This window comes from Nelumbo nucifera, chromosome 3 (assembly GCF_055504915.1).
Source record: "Nelumbo nucifera cultivar China Antique chromosome 3, China Antique-T2T, whole genome shotgun sequence".
NCBI classification, from domain to species: domain Eukaryota; kingdom Viridiplantae; phylum Streptophyta; class Magnoliopsida; order Proteales; family Nelumbonaceae; genus Nelumbo; species Nelumbo nucifera.
The window spans coordinates 109,998,367-110,019,295 of record NC_142651.1 but is presented as its reverse complement, the minus strand read 5'-3'; the positions used below and the strand labels follow the sequence as shown (position 1 = coordinate 110,019,295).

Here is a 20,929-nt window from a genome sequence, read left to right as displayed (position 1 = left end):
CAAACTTAACACTGACCCTTTAGTCAGACCCGTTAGGCAGAAAAAACGGAACTTAGCCCCGGAGCGCTGGAAAGCGGTCGACGAGGAAGTCGAAAAGCTCCTCGCGGCAGACTTCATAAGGGAAGTCCATTACCCGAGCTGGGTGGCCAACCCTATGCTGGTGAAAAAGGCGAACGGCAAGTGGCGCATGTGCGTCGACTACACCGACCTAAACCGAGCTTGCCCGAAAGACTGCTTCCCCCTTCCTAGGATCGACCGCCTAGTGGACGCGACCTCGGGACATGAATTGCTAAGCTTCCTGGATGCCTACTCAGGCTACAACCAAATCCGGATGGACCAGTCCGACGAGGAAAAAACCAGCTTCATAACCGAGTTCGGTATATACTGTTACAAGGTCATGCCCTTCGGGTTAAAAAACGCTGGGGCGACCTTCCAAAGACTTGTAAATAGGCTGTTTCGGCCCCTGATCGGCACAAAGATAGAGTGCTATGTAGACGACATGGTCGTCAAAACACAGTTTTCGCAAGAATTAATACAAGACTTAGATTCTGTCTTCCAAATCCTGCGTCAGTATAACATGAAATTAAACCCCAACAAATGTGTCTTTGGCGTCACCTCGGGCAAGTTCCTGGGCTACGTTGTCAATCGACGTGGCATCGAGGCCAACCCAGACAAAATACAAGCCATCCTAGATATGAGACCACCTCGGAAAATAAAAGAAGTCCAAAGGCTAAACGGCCGCATAGCCGCCCTAAGCCGCTTCATGTCCAAGTCGGCAGACCGCTGCCTACCCTTCTTCAAAGCAATCAAAGGCAAAGGGTTCGAATGGACCCAAGACTGTTAGCTCGCGTTTGACAAGCTAAAAGGCTACCTCGCCAATGTGCCAACCTTAGCTCGGCCCGAGGAAGGCGAAGTCTTAGAGCTATACCTCTCGGCTAGCGACGAGGTGGTCAGTTCGGTACTAGTAAAGGAGGCAGACCGGGTCCAACGACCCATATATTATGTTAGTAAAATCTTGCAGGGAGCAGAGACAAGGTACCCGCAGATAGAAAAGCTAGCGTATGCCCTGGTGGTAGCAGCACGGAAACTCCGCCCGTACTTCCAGGCCCACACCGTCATCGTCCTGACCGACAAATCTCTGAGACAAGTTTTACTCAAACCCGAGGTTTCCGGCCGACTGACGAAGTGGTCCATCGAGCTCAGTGAGTACGATCTCCAGTACAAGCCAAGAACTGCCATCAAGGCCCAAGCCTTGGCAGATTTTATCGCAGAGTGCACATTCAACCCCGAAGCCCCTGAGCTAGTCGAGCCCGAGGTCCCCAGTTCGGGGGAACTCGGAGCTCCCAAGCCAAACGAGTCCGAGTCCCGTGAAGTAGCAGCCAGCGTGGCTTCCCTCCTGGTTAGACCAAGCGCGAACTGGGATGAGGAGCCCTGGATCCTTCACGTAGATGGCTCCTCGAACCAACAAGGCAGTGGGGCTGGAATAGTGCTACGCGGCCCGGGCGGAACAAAACTGGAATACGCACTACGCCTTGAGTTCGCGGCATCCAACAACGAGGCGGAGTACGAGGCACTAATAGCTGGGCTAAACCTACCGCGCAAGGTCGGAGTAAAGCACATGGTTATCTGCAGTGATTCCCAGCTCGTGGTCAACCAAGTTACAGGCGAGTATGAAGCATGCGAACTCGGAGTCTGGTTCGGGGCTACTTCATCGTGGTCATTCCATTTCACAAGCCCGGGGCTACTTCATCGTTATCAGAAGCCTCTCTGACAACGCCCGAAGGACCTGCCTCCCCCTCGGAGTCTCGTTCGGCATCCGTAGCATTAGCCATCTCTGGAGTGATGCGCGAAGTGGATATGGCGCTGGTATCGAGGTCGGGGTACGTATTCCGGATCATCCACCGACTTAGCTTGAAACCCCTCCTGTAGGAGTCTACCATCAGGTCATCGAAATCCGGCGAAGCAATGTAATCGCTGACAGCCTTCTTCTTTGCGTCTTCGATGCCTTGAGAGAAGATCTGAGTCCTTTCCCTGATATCCTCCTGAAGATACTCGACCTGGTGCTCCAGGTCCAGCTTCATTTCCGCCATGCGCTACACCACCACCCCCATGGCCTCGGCATCCCTCTGAGATCTCGCCTGCCTAAACCGCGCACGGCGAGCAGCAGTATCAGCAACACGAGCATTCTCCTCGGCAGCTCGCGCCTACCGCGAGCATTTCTCCACCTGGTTCGCCAAGGCGTGAATGGAGGAGTTCACCTATCAAAGGAAAACGAGATCAGAGAAACAAATGGAAAAATAGAAGCCGAGCTCTAAAGAGGGATCACTTACCACCATGGCATGAGTAACGGCTCGGTAGGCCACTTGGTGCAGAGGGAGCTCGGTCCACGTCGCTACTTCCTCAGAAAACATCGCCTCCTTACTCCGTTGAAGAGCATGCACAGGCGACAGCACGCTCCTGAAGTCCCCCGGGGCCTCCGAGCCCGACGGCCCAGCTCGCATATGAGCGGACTCGGAATAGGCGGGAGCCCCCGTGTGTGTGGTTTCGGCATAAGGAGCCCCCACCGGCCCCTGCATAGGAGGAACCATCTCGGGCTCCTCTGCCGGATAATCCGGCACCTCGGGCTCCGCAGCTCGGGATGGCTCGGCGCGAGCTCGCTTGGCCACCCGCTTTCTCCTCTTCATCCCCTCGGGACCCTCGAGAATCCATTGTACCTGCGAAAAGGAGTTCGGCATCAGTAAGACGTAAGCGAAGAGCAAGACAAGATCACTAGGGAAAGAACCTACCCGAACTCAGGCCCGCAGCAATAAGCTTGGTCTCCGTCAGATACCATTGGCAATCCAGCCCAAGCCGCGCCCATTGCCGGAGGCCCTTCGCCGTCTCCTCATCAAGTGTGATGCCAGAATCAGGAGCGGCCACCCCCCAGCCGGTCTGAAACGGCCACCCCATCGCACTTCGCACCCCGAAATAGTCCCGCTTCCACGCCGGGACCTTATTGGGGAGTCCGTGTAAGAGCTTGAAGCCCGGGCGAGGGGACAGGTAGTATGCCCGCCTACGCCCAGGAAGGGGACCCACTTGCTTTTTCAACATTAAGATAGAAGAAAAAATCTCCAGATCCAGAGGGAAGTTCTCGTCGCAAAATAAAGAGATCGTTCCCACTAAGTTCCTAATAGAGTTCGGGTGAAGCTGACCAACCGTCACACCGAAGTGGTTTAGGACCTCGACAAGAAGAGGGTGGAAGGGCAGTCGCAGCCCCGCGGCGAGCTGTTCCCGGAAAATCACCATCTCATTAGGACCGTGTTCCCAAGGAAAGCTCCCCGTAGGGATAAAGTAACCGTACTCACTGGGCAAATTATAGTAGTCTACTAGGGTTTGAAGTTCCTCAAGCGTCATAGTCGAAGGGCCGAACTGATCTACAACCCGGCCACGGCGGGAGGTGGATGCCGACCTACCCGAAGCACCTCGGGTGGTAGGCCCGACCCCTTCCTCAGGACCTACATCGGGCTCACTTGAACTACCATGGGACGCAAACTGGTTCGTAGAACCCACATCAGACCCGCTTGAATAGTCTGAACCCTCCAAACCAGACATCGTGAAACGGAACGGGATTCCAAAAAACACTCACCCGGGAAGAAGACTGAAGCAGACCGCGAGAACTCGAACAAGCAAGAAAACCTGGGACGCGAGCTGAAACTTAAGGCGCGAGCTCAAGATGTACAACAATAGCAAGGACGGGTCCCCCCCCCGCGCACTATTTATATCCACAGCGTACGGAAAGTGACGGCCCGGATCGAAGCCGATCCAACGGCCCACATCCGCGCTAAGCCGCACGTCTTCCAAGACCAATCAGCGCACGTCTTTCCGAAACTGATGGAACGTCGCGCACGTCTTGTCAGAGGACAGGTGTCGGCACGCGTCTTCCCGAAACTGACGGGGTAACGGCGCATGTCCCTTCGCAATAAAAGCGTCTGCAGCGCAACTCCCGACTTCCAAACGCGCGCCCTTTTTTGAAAATCAAATTAGAGCAAACGCGCCCAGCACGGACCAAAACCCTCCTACTACCTTGCAAACTCCCCGCGCCAAGACGGAACCGTTGTCGCAGGGAGTGGGGGGCAATTGATGAAGGGAAATTTGGCCCGACCTCGCAATCGCTCGACACGTGGCAAAAGCAAGCAGCTCGGGACAGTAGAGCACCCAAAGCGAACGTCGGAAGCAAGTCCAAGCTCACTACCGAGCCCGAACTCCAGACCGTTGTACTTAGTCCGAGCTCCTTGCTAAGAGCGAGCTCCCTGTCAAAGGTCCGAGCTCCCTAAAACCCGAGCTCCCTAAGTCCTAGCTCGGTACTAGGAGCCCGAGCTCCCTGATTAAGAGCGAGCTCCCTATCAAAGGTCCGAGCTCCCTAAATCCGAGCTCCCTACTAGGAGCTCGAGCTCCCTACCCTGACAAGAGCGAAGCTCCCTATTAAAGGTCCAAGCTCCCCAAGTAAGAACCCGAGCTCCCTAAAAACCGAGCTCCCTGTTAAGAACAAACTCCCTACTAGGAGTCCGAGCTCGCTGTTAAGAGCGAGCTCCCTACTGAGACCCCGAGCTCCCTGCAAGGAACACGAACTGAACTGGGCCCCAAGCCTCACAAAGCTGACCCGAGCTGACCCGTGGCAGCTCGGAACACTCCAAACCGAACTCAAGGCACCTCGCTCGCCACTCCAACACTTCACTTCCAAAGCACCAGGCCAGCCAAACATACCCGATACTAAGGACGTCTTTATCCAAGGGCGACGTACCTAACTGATTTGGGATCTGACGCTTGACAGCCGCATTTCAAACGGCTTCCTGCCACCGCCACCTGCAACCGTCGTCACTAGCCGCAGAGACGGCTCCGACAAAAGGAACAGTAGCGGTTTTGTCCGACCAGAGGAAATGACACCCGAACTGACAGAAGTTCAGAAGTAATCATACCCGACCTGACGGAGGCCTGGAAGTGAGTGCGCGAGGTGATTATAAAAGGCTTCTACCCCCCCTAGGGACGAGGTATGCTAATTTTCGCGCTATCTGGTTATTCTTGCCTTTGAAGGATTCTAACTTGAGCTTCGGAGCCCTTACGCCGGGTTTTCCCCGGAGCATCTCGTCTCCTCCCGTTTCAGGTCCCGGTTACTCAGTTCAGAGGCAAGATCATCGACAGCTAAGACCGACCAGATTGTGCATCATCAAGAGGCATTGATGATTTTTGGTTTGTTTCTATTGGACCAGACTGTTAATGTCTGAAATGCTTTATTTTTACTATTTTATCCCTAAAATAGATTATTTGTTAAATTTGAGTTCTATTTGTACTATTTCATAAAAAATAATTTACCAAATTCAAAATAATATTAAAATCATATAAAATAAATAATAATTAATAAAAACATAATTAAATTAATAAAAATAATTAATCACTATAAAAAATAATAAAATTATTAAAATATAATAAAAATTGAAATAATTAATAAAAATTAGTGGTAACTAATTAATAATTAATAATATTGAACTAACACGAATAAAAAATAATTGAATACAGAATTACTAAAAATAATTAATAAATAATAAATAACATAATTAAATTAATAAAAATAATTAATAACTATTAAAAATAATAAAATGATTAAAATTTAATAAAAATTAATGGTTACTAATTAATAGTTAATAGTATCATGAATGAAACATAAGTAAGTACATAATAATTACTAAAAATAATTAATAAGTAATAAATAACATAATTAAATTAATAACTATTAAAAAATAATAAAATGATTAAAATTTAATGAAAATTAAAGTAATCAATACAAATTAATGGTTACTAACATAATTAATTAATAAAGAATAAGATATTTAATAATTAATTTAATTAAATAATATAAGAATTTAAAGAATTTAAAATAAATTATTAAAATATAAAATAATATAATTAATTAAAAAATCTTCAATGACAAATACAAACAAAAAATGATAAAAATTTTAAAATTTACCCAACATTTACTACAAAACATAAGTTTTCACATAATAAAGTGATGGTCATGATCTACATGCACGTATGTCATACATATAATTATCCCAATCATTGTCATTTGTTCATATGTCCCATCACCACCCTATGCAACTGCTACAACAATAATAAAAAAAAGTTTGTTCACCTACATAACTATAACAGTTCACTACAAAAGTAGTTATAGTAATAAAATAGTACACAACTATGCTTAAAATTAAACTTCAATGCATGTTCCTATTTACTAATTCTTGTGCAATTTCCTCACAATGAGGCTATAAACTGTGTATCAGCTTGCCCATGAAGTGTCTCTCCCTCGACATGCTCTTTTGTCTCTATTTCCTCTACATTTCCATTAGGCACTTGCACATCAGGTTCACCATAGTATTGATTCCCTTTTTAGATAATTGTGGATAGCGAACCATGCAATGACTATGTCTCATTGGACATGGAGATTAAAAGATGTTATCCGTTTAAGAATTGGAAATCGAGCTTTTAAGACACCAAACGATCTCTCAATTACATTTCTCAGCTTTGCATGTGTTTGGTTGAATCGTTCTTCTTTAGTCCTAGCACGCACACGTCAAAAGTTTGCTGCCCAATATTGTACATTTCGATAGGGTGCAGTGTTTTGTATTAGCATATACAGCATCACATAGGTAGTACTTGTCTGTCGTCAATCAAATGTATCTATCAAAAAATGAATTCACCAAAAAATAATGAACACCCCTAGAACATCATTCTTACCAACAGGTGGAAATGGAAGGTTGTTGGCAAGGTTGTATGCAACCTTGTGTAAAACCCTAGTGTCATGTGTTGTTTCTTCCCAACCGGCATAAACATATGTGAACACCATGTTAAAATCACAAACAGCTAGCACATTTTGGAAACATTATTTCCCTCATCTTCCTCGATATGCTAGTTGTTTCTCCAGTGGTACCACAACATGTACAAGTGTGCCATCTAAAGCACCAACAACACCCTTCAACAATAAATGAAAACAAACAAATAAAACTCGTTTTGAGATCAACCCCTATAAAAATATTATGAAATCTATGTGACATTTTCAATTAGTTACCTTGAATACTTGTTGAAGTCGTTTGTGGTGCCCTGGGTAGTTTGGGTTTCGGTCAAATGTAATTGGGAAGATCATCTCTTGTGCAAATTCCATCATAGCATCCAACACTTGATGGAAGTATCTATGCACTGTTTGAGTGGAGTGCTGGAACCATCTCTTCAAAATGGAGAACCTTTCATTATGACTCAAACACAAAAGAAACATAGCCATCTTCTCCTCCACTAATATGTATCGGCTATCATGTAACCATCCACGATTTCGAAAATGGCCACATATCCGTACATATGCTTCAACAGGCATCCTCATAACCTCAATGGTTTGGGTATCATTTCCATTTAATAGTTCTTGTGTATACATATAACCGGGTAGTGAAGATTCACAATCCGGCATCCTTGGAATACTCCTCCATCAAGTTTTTTTTATATACCAATATAGGAGGATAATTATACCCAACCTCTTCATCATAGGTGCCAACATATTTATTGGTTACCTGATAGACATCATTCTACATTGAGATTAATCTAAAAGCAAATATTCAAGCATGACAAAGAGAAATATGAAAATATCAACTATGCCAAGTCACCGAGTGTCATACAATAATATTATCTATACATTTCCAAAATATCCAAAAAAAAAAACATATTGCATATGTTCATCCACAAGTATCCATAAAAGTATCCAAAAATATATCCACCCATAACTATCCAAAAATATGTTCACCCATAAGTATCCATAAAAATCTCCAAAAACTATCCAAAAATATGTCCACCCATAACTATCCAAAAAATATCCAAAACTATCCAAATATCCAAAAATTATGTCGAGTCATCCTACGAGATGTTCATCCTCCTAGCCCACAATGCACCTTTTCACCTCCTCCTCGTTGGGTGTGTCACATGTTCCACACCAACGGATCCACTCCTTCCTAGCCTTCGAGTTTTCTGCAAAGACAATAGAAGCCTCAAAGTATAGAGGAGTTCTAGCTGTCCATCCAATTTCATGAAGTTTCTGCATGCAATCTTCTACAGTTGGGCCTCCATCCTCAGCAATCAGGATGTCAAGAAGCCTCTTCATCTTGTTATCAATATCACTAGTGCCCTTCCTGTAGACTCTTCAAATGTTTGTTGTGTTTGAGTCTGGGGCCTTGTGGGTGGTGTGATAGGCGTGTCGTCAAGCTCAATAGGACCACCCATTGGGGTCTCACCCTCTAATTCAGGTGGAGAAGCATCTGGCATACTGGTAGAGCCCAATGGTCTTGGCCTATTTGCCACTGGAGTCCAGCCAACTTCTCCAGTTGCACAAGCTTCATTGAACAACAATTTGCATTCATCAGCAAACTACAGCCCCGCATACCTTAATACTTTTGCATTTGGATATGCCTATTGCCATGTAAACAAACATTCCACTCTATTAGACCCTATACACAAAGATATACCCAACAACAAAATAGCAGACTAGTTATCTTTAGGAAATCTTCCCATTGCTCATCGGTCCAGTCCACTGTACCCGCAATTGGGTTGTATCCATTACCCGTCCTATTAATTAGTCTAACTCACAGTTGATATTTTCTCTTCAAGTAGTCAAACCCATTTTTAGTTGTTTCTGTGAAAAGTTCTTTTGAATCCCTTCATGTAATTTCGTTTGTATCCGTGTCCATGAATCCTTCCTTAATGAACCCCCTTGCCTTCCATAGGTAGTCACCTCGTCAATACAGAGGTCCAACAAGAGCTTTTATAAGGTTGGCTCCTTCCAATACGCCTTGTCGTAGTTATCCCCCAAAGCCATTCCTAAAGTCCCTATAAACATTATTGCACAAAGAAAAAAATATAAACATTCACAAGTAGAGTGATACACCTATAAACATTATTGCACAAACAACACTAAAATTTCTAATGATACACCTTCACAAAAATGTTTTCTATAGGAGTTTATTGGTTTCGGTCTTCCCTTCACAAAAATGTTTATCAAAATTCCTGTTGAAGAACAAACAACACTTTAACTAGGTCCTAGTCTTGATTTATTAGTAGGCTGTTCTTTCTCTTGGAAAATTTCCCACTCAGTGAGGTTGATTGCAGACTGTTTTTTTTTTTTCAGTAATTTGTCTTGATCCAATGGTCCTGTAATTTCTCCAGTTGCCAATTCAGGGGAGTTAAGATACCTTAGCTCCTCTTCTTTGTAAGTTTACTACTATTTAATGAAATATGTGGTTATTGATCAAAAAAAAATCTTGCTACAGTGATGGCTGTGGAGGATGCAAAATGTATCTGGACTTGAGCTTTTTTGGGAAAAGGTAACTACTGAGACCATTGTTGTTGGGGTTACACCTCAGAAAGAATACTTCAAAGGGTCTGAGATAAGCTTTGAACTGAGAACATAGGTTGCAAGTCTGGGAAGGCCTCTCTGTTCTGTTGTTTACTGGTTTTGACAGAAGCTGATATTTGATGTTAACCACTCATTTCCCAGTGCATAACTTATGAAAAAAAGATCAGAAATAACTATTTTCTGCATAATACATGGTGATTTCTGAATTATGAAAATCATTACAGCCTATTCCTTCTAGGTACCGAACTAAAACAGTAGATAAGAGAAAATACTCAATAAACATATCCAATAACCAAGGTTTGCCATATGAAGAACAGAAAAAAGAGCAAGAATAGTTGTCCAGGGAAAATAGGTAGCAACTAGCAACCTAAGCAATAAATCAACTGAAAAAAATGAATTATAACTGAAAAGAGCAAGAATAGTTGTCCACATATTTCAGTAATTTGTCTTGATCCAATGGTCCTGTAATTAAAGAAATGGCAATTGTACTAGCTGATGTTCATTGATATTTTGAAACTTGACTAAAAGTTTATGGAGGAAGGTCTTTCCTTTCTGTCTGTCCCAAAACTCCTCTCATGCCACCAAAACTACACTGTGAAGTGTGAAGTTTAAACCCCCCAACCCCCTTAAACAAATTCTGAAGAAGCTGCCAGAACTCAACAGAGGTTATGCTGATGATAAAGCTACTTGTTTGGCTTGTATTGGTTGGTCACCATGGAGGACTCCTGGTTTGTTTGTGTTTACTACTTTATGCTATCTAAAGTAACAAGGGAATAAACATTGGCTTTTGATGCCATTAGATAATTTACACCCTGCACAAGTTGGGGCCAAAGAGAGATAGACAGAAAGAGAGACCCACTCGCCCTCGAATTGGAAATATGGATTAATTCTATAATGTTAAAGCAAATTAATTAGCAGTTAATACTTCTTTTCCATGTCTTCCTTTATAAATAGCAACCACTGTGTCAATGGAGATTAATTTGAGATAGACGCAGTCAAGTCACACACACACGACAAAGAGAGAGAGACAGAGACAGAGATAGATGGGTGCTGGGTGTTCGAAGAAACATAGACGTGGTACTACTTGTCATCACCATTGCTTTTACTTCTATTCTCCACCATTAAACCTTTAAATTATTTGGGCAAACGTCCCTGCATCATAAACCTTGAAATTAAAGGGCAGGCGGACCAAGTCCAGAAAAATCATCACCACATGTAAAGGTGGAATTACTTCATTGGAAAATCTATTCACTAAAACATTCTACATTGCCCAAATGTCGAAAGAGAAACAAACTAAACGACTATTCCAAAAAATTGATAATCAAAACACGTAAACAAGGCTCTTTCAAGAAATTTAAAACCCTACAACAAAACCTCACCGAATTCATACTTCCCCAAGTATTCAGAATAAAAAAAAAAAAGGAAGAAAAGAAAACCAACTTCCTACATCAATTATCTTATAGCAAAACAAGAAGATTTGGCATTTAAGCAAATTTTGAAAAATAAATACCCACAGAAATAAACCCAACCTTGTTATCATCATCACTACACCCAATAACAACGAACCTAAATGAAACAAACCCTCATGAAAAGTAGTGCTAAAATTCCAAAAATCGAAATAAAGATACCTTCGATGAAGAAAGAAGGAACGAAATGGTAGGCACCTGTAACCCTGAAACAATAAAGGTTTTTAGTTAACAAAAAAGGTTTTTGCTTTCACAAGAGCAGAGAGTTTCATGGGTTTGGGGGGTTTTTGCGTCTGGTAGGGTTGTCTTGGGTTTGGGGGGCGCCAGGGGTAAGCGCGTCATTCTAAAAAAATATAGAGGATATTTTCGAAATTTTCATGGCTCTTAAACACGTCTGAGCGCGTTAAGAGCCTCCTATTCCGATTAAACTTTCAGGTCTGAAAAGAGGCATTCGAATCTAATTTCAAAGCTTGCACCAAACACGAGAGGTCTAGGATTTTATAGGGTTCACTACATGCCAACCTTTGATGGATTGACCTAAACTGACCCTATAATATTTTAATCTATAGAACTTTAACTCACACGTGTGACTGTAGCTATTATTTCTTTTACAATCCCAATCTAGGTATTTAAACAAAAAAAAAATCACAATAAGGTTTTGTTATATGTTCTAAGATTCAATTTATACCAAGATTTTTAAAACCGAATTGGACAACAAACCAGTTAGGGGTCCGGTTTCTAGGTCGAACGATCCGACCATTCGAACCGAACGGACAATCCGTTTTAATAAAAAAGGTAAAAAATATAAAAAATGTTCAAAATCGTTGAATGGTTCGAATGGTTCAATCAGTTGGGTCAGCGATTTATTGACCAAATCAATGTTTTTTGGCAAAATTCCAATTTTGAGGAAAAACAAAACCAATCATCTGACCAGTTCCTAGTTTTTCTGGTTCGACTGTCTGGTCCGATTTGGTTTTGAAAACCATGAATGGAAGAGAAGGTTGTGATATGAACCATAAAGCCTAGATGCCTTGATTCTTTGCAAAGAGGCAGGTTTTGAAAATCAATGTTTTCGAACCGTCGTTGACCCAGACGATCGGACCGTTCGGCCCGAAAACTATCCAAGCAATTGATTCTGTTTTACCTCTAACCCGCTCTTGGGTAAAAAACCGTTGACTCTGTCAGAAAACCGCTGACCCGAGCGGTCGAACCATTGACTTGTTTGACCCAGACATTGGTTCATAGTTTTAAAAGGTTGCAAAGAAGAAAAACAGAGGACCTCAGATCTGAGATCCAGGAGAGAAGAAGAAAAAGAATAAGAAGGAGGAGGAGGAGGAGAAGAAGAAGAAACTCGTCGTCGCCGTCGCCATTATCGTCGCTAGTGAGCATCAAACTATCCTCCTCCGATTCCTTCTTCTTCACTCCTCCCTCTTCTTCCCTCCTTCCTTCCTTCATTTCCTTTCTTTTCTTTTCTTTTTTTTTTCTTTCTCCTTATTTCTTTCTTTAAACGTTCTTTTTTTCTTTCTCAGCCGACATCAGTCTATCAATCTCTTCTCCATTCTCCTTTCTCATATCAACATAAATATGTATTGCCTTAAAACAAAGTTGCAAACGGTCTGAACTATTCGATCTGGACAGTCAAACTGCTGACCCGAAAACCGGTAACTAGAATGATTCTATTTTCGGATCAGTTTTTAAAACCTTGTTGAAAATATGAAGGTTGTTTATAGAACTTTAGTTTTTAGCACGTTTTGACAATATTGAAATGTAATGCATTAGGTGGCATAAGTTTGTGCATCAATATTATCTTGTAAATTGGAATCCCATGGTGCGTTAGCAATACTTAGTTAATGCATTAATGTTATTTTGTAAGTTGCAACTTGCTCACACATTTATTGCATGGTTATATAAAAGTGTTGAGTAATTAGACCCAGCCGCTAGCGTAGCTTATCCATTATATGCTTGGGGAAAACCAATCTTAGACACCACCACGGAGCTAAATGCGACGAACGTTTCACATAACACGAATTCCGCATGGGCCTTGGAGACACCATAAAGGCCATCTTTACTTTGCCCTATGCGACCATTGGTCCCATATAGTGCAGATTCCACAAGGGTCCTAGAGACATTATGGAGGCCATCTTTACTTCGTTTTATGTGATTAGAGGTTCCACATAGCGTAGATTCCACAAATGCCCCAAAGACACCATAGAAGCCATATTTACTTAGCCCTATGTGGTTGGAAGTCCTATATAGTGCAGAATTCCACAAGGGCCCTGGAGATACCACCATAGAGGCAAATCTCTACATGAGCCCTATACGGCCGGAGGTCCTACACAATGCAGAATTCCATAGGAACCCTAGAGACACCAGAAAAGCAAATCTCAACATGAGCCCTATATAGCCAGAGGTCCTATATAGTATAAAATTCTATAGGCCTTAGAGACACTACAAGAGCATACCCATTTCTTAATAGAATTATATGCAGCTACATACATTACTCCTGAGAAAGAATGCTTATTCCTCAGAAGGATATACATTATTCCTCAATTTATTGTGTAAAATGATTCAACATAACCTTGGTCTCACTCAAGTCTTAATCACAACAAACAAGCATCCTCACAATGAGACGTAATAAATCATAATCAGGCTTCAAACACTAGCATCCCACAATTTGGCCAGTCAGCGGAGTAACCCATGCTGCGATGACATGTCACTTAAGTACTAGAACGTAGAAAAACATAAGTCTACAATGCTTTATATAAGTGCCAAAGCGTTGTAACCATGATACACTACTAAGCTTGTGCTCACATGCAAACCCTGAGGAGAAGGGTGAGAACCCAAACCCTGTAACCTCCACAGTGGCACATGACAAAACCCTACTTATGACCTCTAATTTTTTAAGTTAGAATGGATCATCCATTCGAACCGAACGATCAAACAGCTGACCTAAAAACTAGTGGTCAAAACAATTTGGTTCCGAGTTGGTTTTTAACGCTTAGATAGGGTTAATTAACATCTGATCCGATTATTAATCAGATGCAATTTTTACCATTCAAATATCGGATTCGCAGTCAAATCGAATATCAGACTTTTGGAGTCGCTTGACATCCCTAATAACCAATGCCTTCACAAAAATGCAGCTCTCTCCCATATGAACTAGGATATAGGTTTTATTTAGTGCTAAAGCTGCCTTGACCCATCAGGGCTCGTGTTATCATGTTGGATTTGATATGCACCAAACTTCACCCATTTCCAGAGTGACATCGAACTTCAACCCATGGTTTTCAAAACCGGACCGGACTAGACTGGAAAAACTGAGAATTGGTCAGATGACCGATTTCAGTTTTCTCCAAAACCGAAAATTTGTCCAAAATCATTGATTTTGGTCAGCAAATCGCTAACTTGGGCGGTTAATTATACAAACTGTTTAAACGGTTTTGACCATTTTTTTATTTTTTGTTAGAACAGATTGATCATTCAGGTTGAATGATCGCCAAACCCCTGACTGGTTTGATCTCCAGGCCGTTTTTAAAAACCTTGCTTCAACCAATTGACGTTCTGCATTAAAATACGAATCTATGACATTCACGCATTATAATGTACATGAGTATAGGTAAAAAATATTATGCTTCCGTATTCGAGTTAGGCTGGATTTTCAGTTAATCTTTTTGCAAACACAAGGGATTAAGAGTTGTCATATCTAGGGATTTCAATGGATCGGATTAATTTGTAAATCATATTAATCCGGTCCTTTCAGGCTGAATTCGAATCAATTTTCATTCAGTTCCGGTCGATCCATTAGTGCCATGTCCGACTAGCGGGAATGGGTCAAAACAAGTAAATAAGTATCCTATCTACCTCACAACAACTTAAGTCGTTGTAGTATAGTGGTGAGTATTCCCGCCTGTCACGCGGGTGACCCGGGTTCGATCCCCGGCAACGGCGTATTTTAGCTTTTTTTTTTTTCAATAAAAAGAATCATCATATTATAGCTTTTACTATTTTTATTACATTTTATTAGTTTTGTTACTATTAAATGCAATGCACAAGCATTGTTAAGTGACATTTATACAAGAGTCTTAGAACATTTGTAATTGGGCAAAGTGAACCCTATCCATCTTAGCATTATTCTTGAGTCATGTATTGTCAATAAATAAAAAAAAACAAAACAAAACTCTAGAAGGGATTAGGGAGAGTTGTTACCATTTTCTATTAAGTTAAATTTCAAAATAATAAAATAATTTTTCCTAAGTCTAGTAAAATTTTTTTATTGTTTATTATTCTGTTAATTTTTTATTAGTAATTGAAATTTTAAATTTTTATAAATTTTGTAAAATCAATTTTACTATGGAGTAAGTTAATAAAGCTAAGTTTTTTAATATATTTTAATTATTAATTACTTAATAAGTTAATCATGTAAAGTAAGTTGTTGATTTTTAATTTTCCCTTATTTTTACTTTTCAATTACTTCCTCATTTTTAATATTTTATTGATAAATATTACTTTTAATATGTAAAAGATTTCCGTTATTTTTAGTGAAAAATTCTCTTATTTTATTAGTTCATTAAAAATTAAGTTTCTACTTTTGTTATTTTTTGATATTTTTTTAGAAAATTACCCTTATTTTATCATTTTTCTATCTATTAACAAAATTTTTAATAATTTTTCAGTTTATCTTCCCTTATTTTTTCTGAATTTTCTATTAGTTTATAATTAAAATTTTATTTTTTAGTAAAATATTCTCATATTTGATCTTTTTGTTTTCAATATTACATAATTGGGTCGAACCAATAAAACCAGATCCATGTATGAATTGGTAATTGAAGCTGGCTAGTGGAAAATTTTTGGGTATTCAAATTACCCGATCGTACTCCTTTTATTTTGAAATTGCATTACTAAGTCAAATTGATCAAACTTTATTGGCCCAGTTTGGTATGAATTGGTAATCGAAGCTAGCGGGTTGAATAGTTTTCAAGTATTCAAATAACCCAACATATGGACTTTATCTTTATATGCATAACAACTTTTAGGCTCCTGGTTCATTCTTATTATTCTGGAAAACTGACAAAATTAGGGAAACAACTTAGATCAAAGGGTGTTCACGGGTCTTTTTTTTGGATCGAACTGGTAGTATTGGTTTTTGGAAAATCGGTAACTGGTAATCGGAATCAAATCAAACCAATCGGTTTGATTAATTGATGGTTCGGTTCATCGGTTTTTTTACTTTATAATATTTATTATAAAAATATATATAATATTATAATTGTTTTTCTATTTTTAATTAATGTTTAATATTTTATTACTTTACTTTTATTATTTGTCTTATTGTCTTATTAATTTTTTTCTCTGATTTTAGATATCTTTACTCATATTATTTCAATATTTAAGTTTTGATTTAAACATTAATATTTTCATTTATTGATGAAAAATTAAATGTATATATATGGAAGGTGTAGAGATATGAAGATAGAAAATGATAGATGGGCAGAGCAGAGCAGGGAAAGAGATGTTTTATTGGATACGTGAAACAGATTAGGAGGTCTTTTAGGAGAAGTTTTTGGTGGAGAACATAATTTAGACTTAATTTGGAAGGAGTACAAATATAAATATGTACAATATAAATAGATAGGAAATAATACAAAATACAAAGTTTTGCACTGTACACATTTGAATTCACACAAGTTATACCCCTAAATCTTTTATCTCAAATCATTTTAACAAAGCCCATACATTGCACTAGTCCCTGTTAATATATTTCTATGGCTGAGCTTTCAATTAAGCCGAGGTTCTCGTTAGTACGAAGTATGACTTACACAATAGCAACTTTTGACAAGCTGCTCAAAGAAAGAAAGGAGCATCCTTTTTAACAAAGCCCGTACATTGCACTAGTCCCTGTTAATATATTTCTATGGCTGAGCTTTCAATTAAGCCGAGGTTCTCGTTAGTACGAAGTATGACTTACACAATAGCAACTTTTGACAAGCTGCTCAAAGAAAGGAGCATCCTTTGTAAGTAGCTCAACAAAACCTGAAGCTCCCAAACGGGCCTATATAGGCAATGTTTTCAACCCATCGTTTGAACCAGTCTGTCAAAAAGTACTCGACCAGGATTCTGGGTCCGGTTCAATCAAGACCCGTCAAATGGTAAAAATCATTGACTATGTCAAGAACCGTTTGACCTGTTCGATTTGACCATTGACCCGTTTGACTCGGTTATCAGATATCTCAATGTATGTAAACTTTTGGAGGCCATAACTTTGCACTTCGATATCTGAATGGAGTGATTTTTTTTTTTATTTTGGGTACCTTTTCAAGAGCTATGTGTTCCAAGGGGCCCTAGGTGCCTTGCTCCATTATTTTCGTAAAAAAAAAACCTTTTTAGCTTCAAATTGCAATTTGTAATGTTTTTATAAATAAAAAGAATTAGAAAACATAAATTAAATATAAAAATATATATAACATATCTAAACTGTTTGACTCGACCAGCTGAACTGGTGACCCACGACCTGGAGGCAAAAATGGTTCGGCCTTAGGTCTAAAAAACAACGACCCGGAAATAGAACCATTTTGGCCACTGGTTTCTAGGTCGATGGTTCGATTGTTTGGTTCAAATTGATGGCCCGTTCTGACAAAAAATAAAAAAAATAAAAAAATTACCAAAAACAATTGAATGGGTTGACGATTCGACCACCCGGATCAATGGATCGTTGACTGATTCAACGGTTTTTGCCAGGGATCGGATTTGGGGTAAAACGAACTGGTTGGCTAGACGGTTCCCGGACCGAACGGTCCGACCGTCCGGTCAACGGCGGTTCGAAAACCATGGTATATAAGCCTTGTGCGGGTGGCCAATCACCGGCGTTGGGACTCGGGACCTGAAGAAGTCGGTGCTCTTTCAGAGTGACGAACGTTGAGACTATCCTTCTGCAACGAACATTCCGGTTAGTTTTTGCTTGATTTCTCCGCTTTATTAATCTCTCTTGCTTTCGTTCTATTTCTCAAAACCTTGGAGGATTTAAGTGAGGTATTACCAGAAAATGGATGAGTACCAGCATATGGAGAGATTTGGAATGGAAAACGATTACGAAGACGGGCAGTGGATTGGTGGAGAATTCTATTACAGGAAGCGCAAGGAGAAGCGACGGCAGACGAATGAAGATGTACTGTACGGAGTTTTCGCGGACAGTGATTCGGATAATGATGATTCGTCCAGGAAGCGGAAGAAAGATTTTTTCTCAAAGTCGGATTTTACGAAGCCGGTGAATTTTGTATCGACTGGTACCGTGATGCCGAACCAGGAGATTGATAAGAACAGTAAAGAAGAGAGGAGCAGAGAAGAGGACGTGGGGGAGGAAGAGGAGGAAGGAAGTGCTGGGTTAGGGCTTAGTTCGAATGTGGGGTCAGGACTAGGTTTTAGGCAAAATTCGACGAAGAAAGATAGTGGTAATGAGAATGATGTGGACGATAATGATGATGATAATTTTCTTCCGACTGCGTTTGGTAGGATTATTAAGGAGGGTGTGCAGCGGCGGGAGAGAGAAAGAGAGAGGTTGAAGTTGGCTCAGAAACCTCAGGGAAGAAGAAGGGAATCAGAATTTGGTGATGTTGGGCAGTTTGAGAAGTATACGAAGGGGATAGGGATGAAATTGCTTGAGAAAATGGGGTACAAGGGAGGTGGATTGGGTAAGAATGAACAAGGTATTGTTACTCCGGTTGAAGCCAAGTTGCGGCCGAAGAACATGGGAATGGGTTTTAATGATTACAAGGAGGCAAGTTTACCTGTTGTAGAGGAAGTGGAAGAGAAAAAACCTTCATCTGGAATAACTCGGCCTACTGGACGGGCAAAAGAGAAACTTTGGTCAAGGCAAAGTCGGGGAAAGAAAAAGGATTATATCACAGCTGAGGAATTGCTTGCGAAGAAGCAGGAGCAGGGTCTGGAAGTTGTTCAGAAGGTTCTAGATATGAGGGGACCGCAGGTACGGGTTTTGACGAACTTGGAGAATTTGAATGCTGAAGAGAGGGCAAAGGAAGAGGACACACCAATGCCCGAGCTTCAACATAATATAAGACTGATAGTAGACTTGGCCGAGCTTGATATTCAGAAATTGGACAGGGATTTGAGGAATGAGAGGGAGACAGTGGCGACTTTGCAGAAAGAGAAAGAGAAGCTTCAAAAGGAGGCATCTCGGCAGAAGAAACAGCTGGATAGCATGGAAGACATAGTTGAGGTGCTGGAGCGAATAGGTGTGGAAAACTCGTCAGGGACATTGACACTGGATTCACTTGCAGAGGTCTTTTATGACTTACAGAAGAGATGTGCTGATGATTACAAGCTCTGCAACTTGTCTTGCATTGCATGCTCATTTGCGTTGCCTTTGCTGATTAGAGTGTTCCAAGGATGGGATCCGCTTCAGAGTCCATTGCATGGGTTGGAGGTGATGTCTTCATGGAAGAGTCTATTGCAAGGAAATGATTCTCTTGATTTCTCAGATCCAACATTACCCTATGTCCAGTTGGTCATGGAGGTTATTTTTCCTTCTGTGAGGATATCTGGGACTAATACCTGGAGAGCCAGAGATCCTGAACCAATGCTTCGATTTCTAGAATCATGGGAGAACCTATTGCCTCCCCTAGTTCTTCAGACCATTTTAGACACTGTGGTTATGCCAAAACTAACAGATGCTGTAGAGTCATGGGACCCTCGTCAGGAGACTGTCTCTATCCATGTATGGGTGCATCCATGGTTACCATTATTGGGACAGAAACTGGAGACTCTGCATCATACAATAAGATTCAAATTGGGAAGTGTTCTTCATGCTTGGCATCCAAGTGATGCATCTGCTCTCACAGTACTATCTCCTTGGAGGACCGTGTTTGATCCTGCCAGTTGGGAACAGCTTATTGTTCGATATATAGTTCCAAAACTGGTGAATGTACTGCAGGAATTTGAAGTAAACCCTGCAAATCAGAAACTCGAGCCATTCCATTGGGTCATTGCTTGGAGACATGCTATTCCAATTCATCATATGGTTACTATGTTGGAGGTGGGTTTCTTCACCAAGTGGCAGCAGGTTTTATACCACTGGTTATGTTCAAACCCAAGGTTCGATGAAATTGAGAAATGGTATTTAGGTTGGAAAGAACTTTTTCCAAAAGAGCTGTGGGAAAATGAGCGTATATGGTATCAGTTCAAGGTAGGGCTTGACATGGTTAACCAGGCTGTTGAAGGTATGGAGGTGGTGCAACCTGGGGTTAGGGAGAAAATGAGCTACCTTAGGGTGACAGAACAAAGGCAATTTGAGGCGCAACAGAAAGCAGCAGCCCATGCTCAGCAGCAAGGAATAAATGCTGTTCCTGAGTTGAGCTTAAAGGAAGTTATTGAAACTTATGCACAGCAACATGGATTACTGTTTAAACCTAAGCCTGGTAGACTATACAACGGTCTTCAAATTTATGGCTTTGGTAATGTGAGCATTTATATGGAATCCTTAAATCAAAAGATCTTTGCTCATACAGAAGAAGGATGGTCGTTGGTTACACTAGAGAAGTTGCTGGAGATGAATCTTAGTTCTGGCCAGAGACGACATTGAGTTTTGTAGTACATAGTTTGTTTTCAATGACTTGTAAAACTGCTAACTCAAGGTTTCTTTGTCCTTGAATTCAAATTTGGTGATACATTTAAGCATAGTTGTCAAGGCAATGCCTAGGCCGGCGCCTAGGCAACAAGGCGCCCTTGGAGTCTCGCCTCGCCTAATCGCCAAGCAGTTTTCTATAGTGTGTTATAACAGACTTTTATATTCTTAATTTTCGAGGTTATAATTATAAAAAAGACAATTTTAAACTAAAACATTCATTTTGCGTGTTTATGTACTAATTTCTTTTTGTTATTTTCTTATTTGTTAGGGTTTAATCAACACAAACATTGCTAAATGCTGTATTGAACCCTCAAAGACTTCAAAACCTGAACCAATAAGTAAGAAAGAACATAAAATGTTGTCCAATCAACACATTTTCTTCTTTTTCTTTACTAATTATGTGTTTTT

General features: G+C 40.9%; 1 protein-coding gene, 1 long non-coding RNA gene, 1 other non-coding gene and 1 pseudogene across 4 annotated transcripts; 2 read left to right on the top strand and 2 right to left on the bottom strand.

The window, feature by feature from the left end:
• Positions 1-6,919: 6,919 nt before the first annotated feature.
• LOC148801842 (uncharacterized) lies at positions 6,920-7,486 on the bottom strand. The gene is made up of 2 exons (XM_088900434.1): positions 7,097-7,486; positions 6,920-7,000 (listed from the first exon to the last, which is right to left on the bottom strand). The coding sequence occupies exons 1-2, from the start codon at positions 7,484-7,486 to the stop codon at positions 6,920-6,922; spliced, it is 471 nt and encodes a 156-aa protein (XP_088756560.1).
• A 167-nt stretch (positions 7,487-7,653) lies between these two features.
• LOC104607131 (uncharacterized) lies at positions 7,654-11,351 on the bottom strand. The gene is made up of 2 exons (XR_016083618.1): positions 11,047-11,351; positions 7,654-10,570 (listed from the first exon to the last, which is right to left on the bottom strand). It is a non-coding gene; the product is annotated as an uncharacterized LOC104607131 (long non-coding RNA).
• A 3,409-nt stretch (positions 11,352-14,760) lies between these two features.
• TRNAD-GUC (transfer RNA aspartic acid (anticodon GUC)) lies at positions 14,761-14,832 on the top strand. Its single transcript has one exon. It is a non-coding gene; the product is annotated as a tRNA-Asp (tRNA).
• Positions 14,833-17,730: 2,898 nt separating this feature from the next.
• Positions 17,731-20,571, top strand: LOC104607130 (septin and tuftelin-interacting protein 1 homolog 1 pseudogene; annotated as a pseudogene). Its single transcript, XR_016084736.1, has one exon. The product of XR_016084736.1 is annotated as a septin and tuftelin-interacting protein 1 homolog 1 pseudogene (transcript).
• Positions 20,572-20,929: the final 358 nt, after the last annotated feature.

What these genes read in the sequence shown, in the direction of transcription:
- LOC148801842 (XM_088900434.1), bottom strand. Translation starts at nt 7,486, where the DNA reads ATGCCGGATTGTGAATCTTCACTACCCGGTTATATGTATACACAAGAA. An exon ending in GACTTCAACAAGTATTCAAG is followed by an intron (nt 7,001 to 7,096) that starts GTAACTAATTGA and finishes TTATTGTTGAAG; the next exon opens with GGTGTTGTTGGTGCTTTAGA.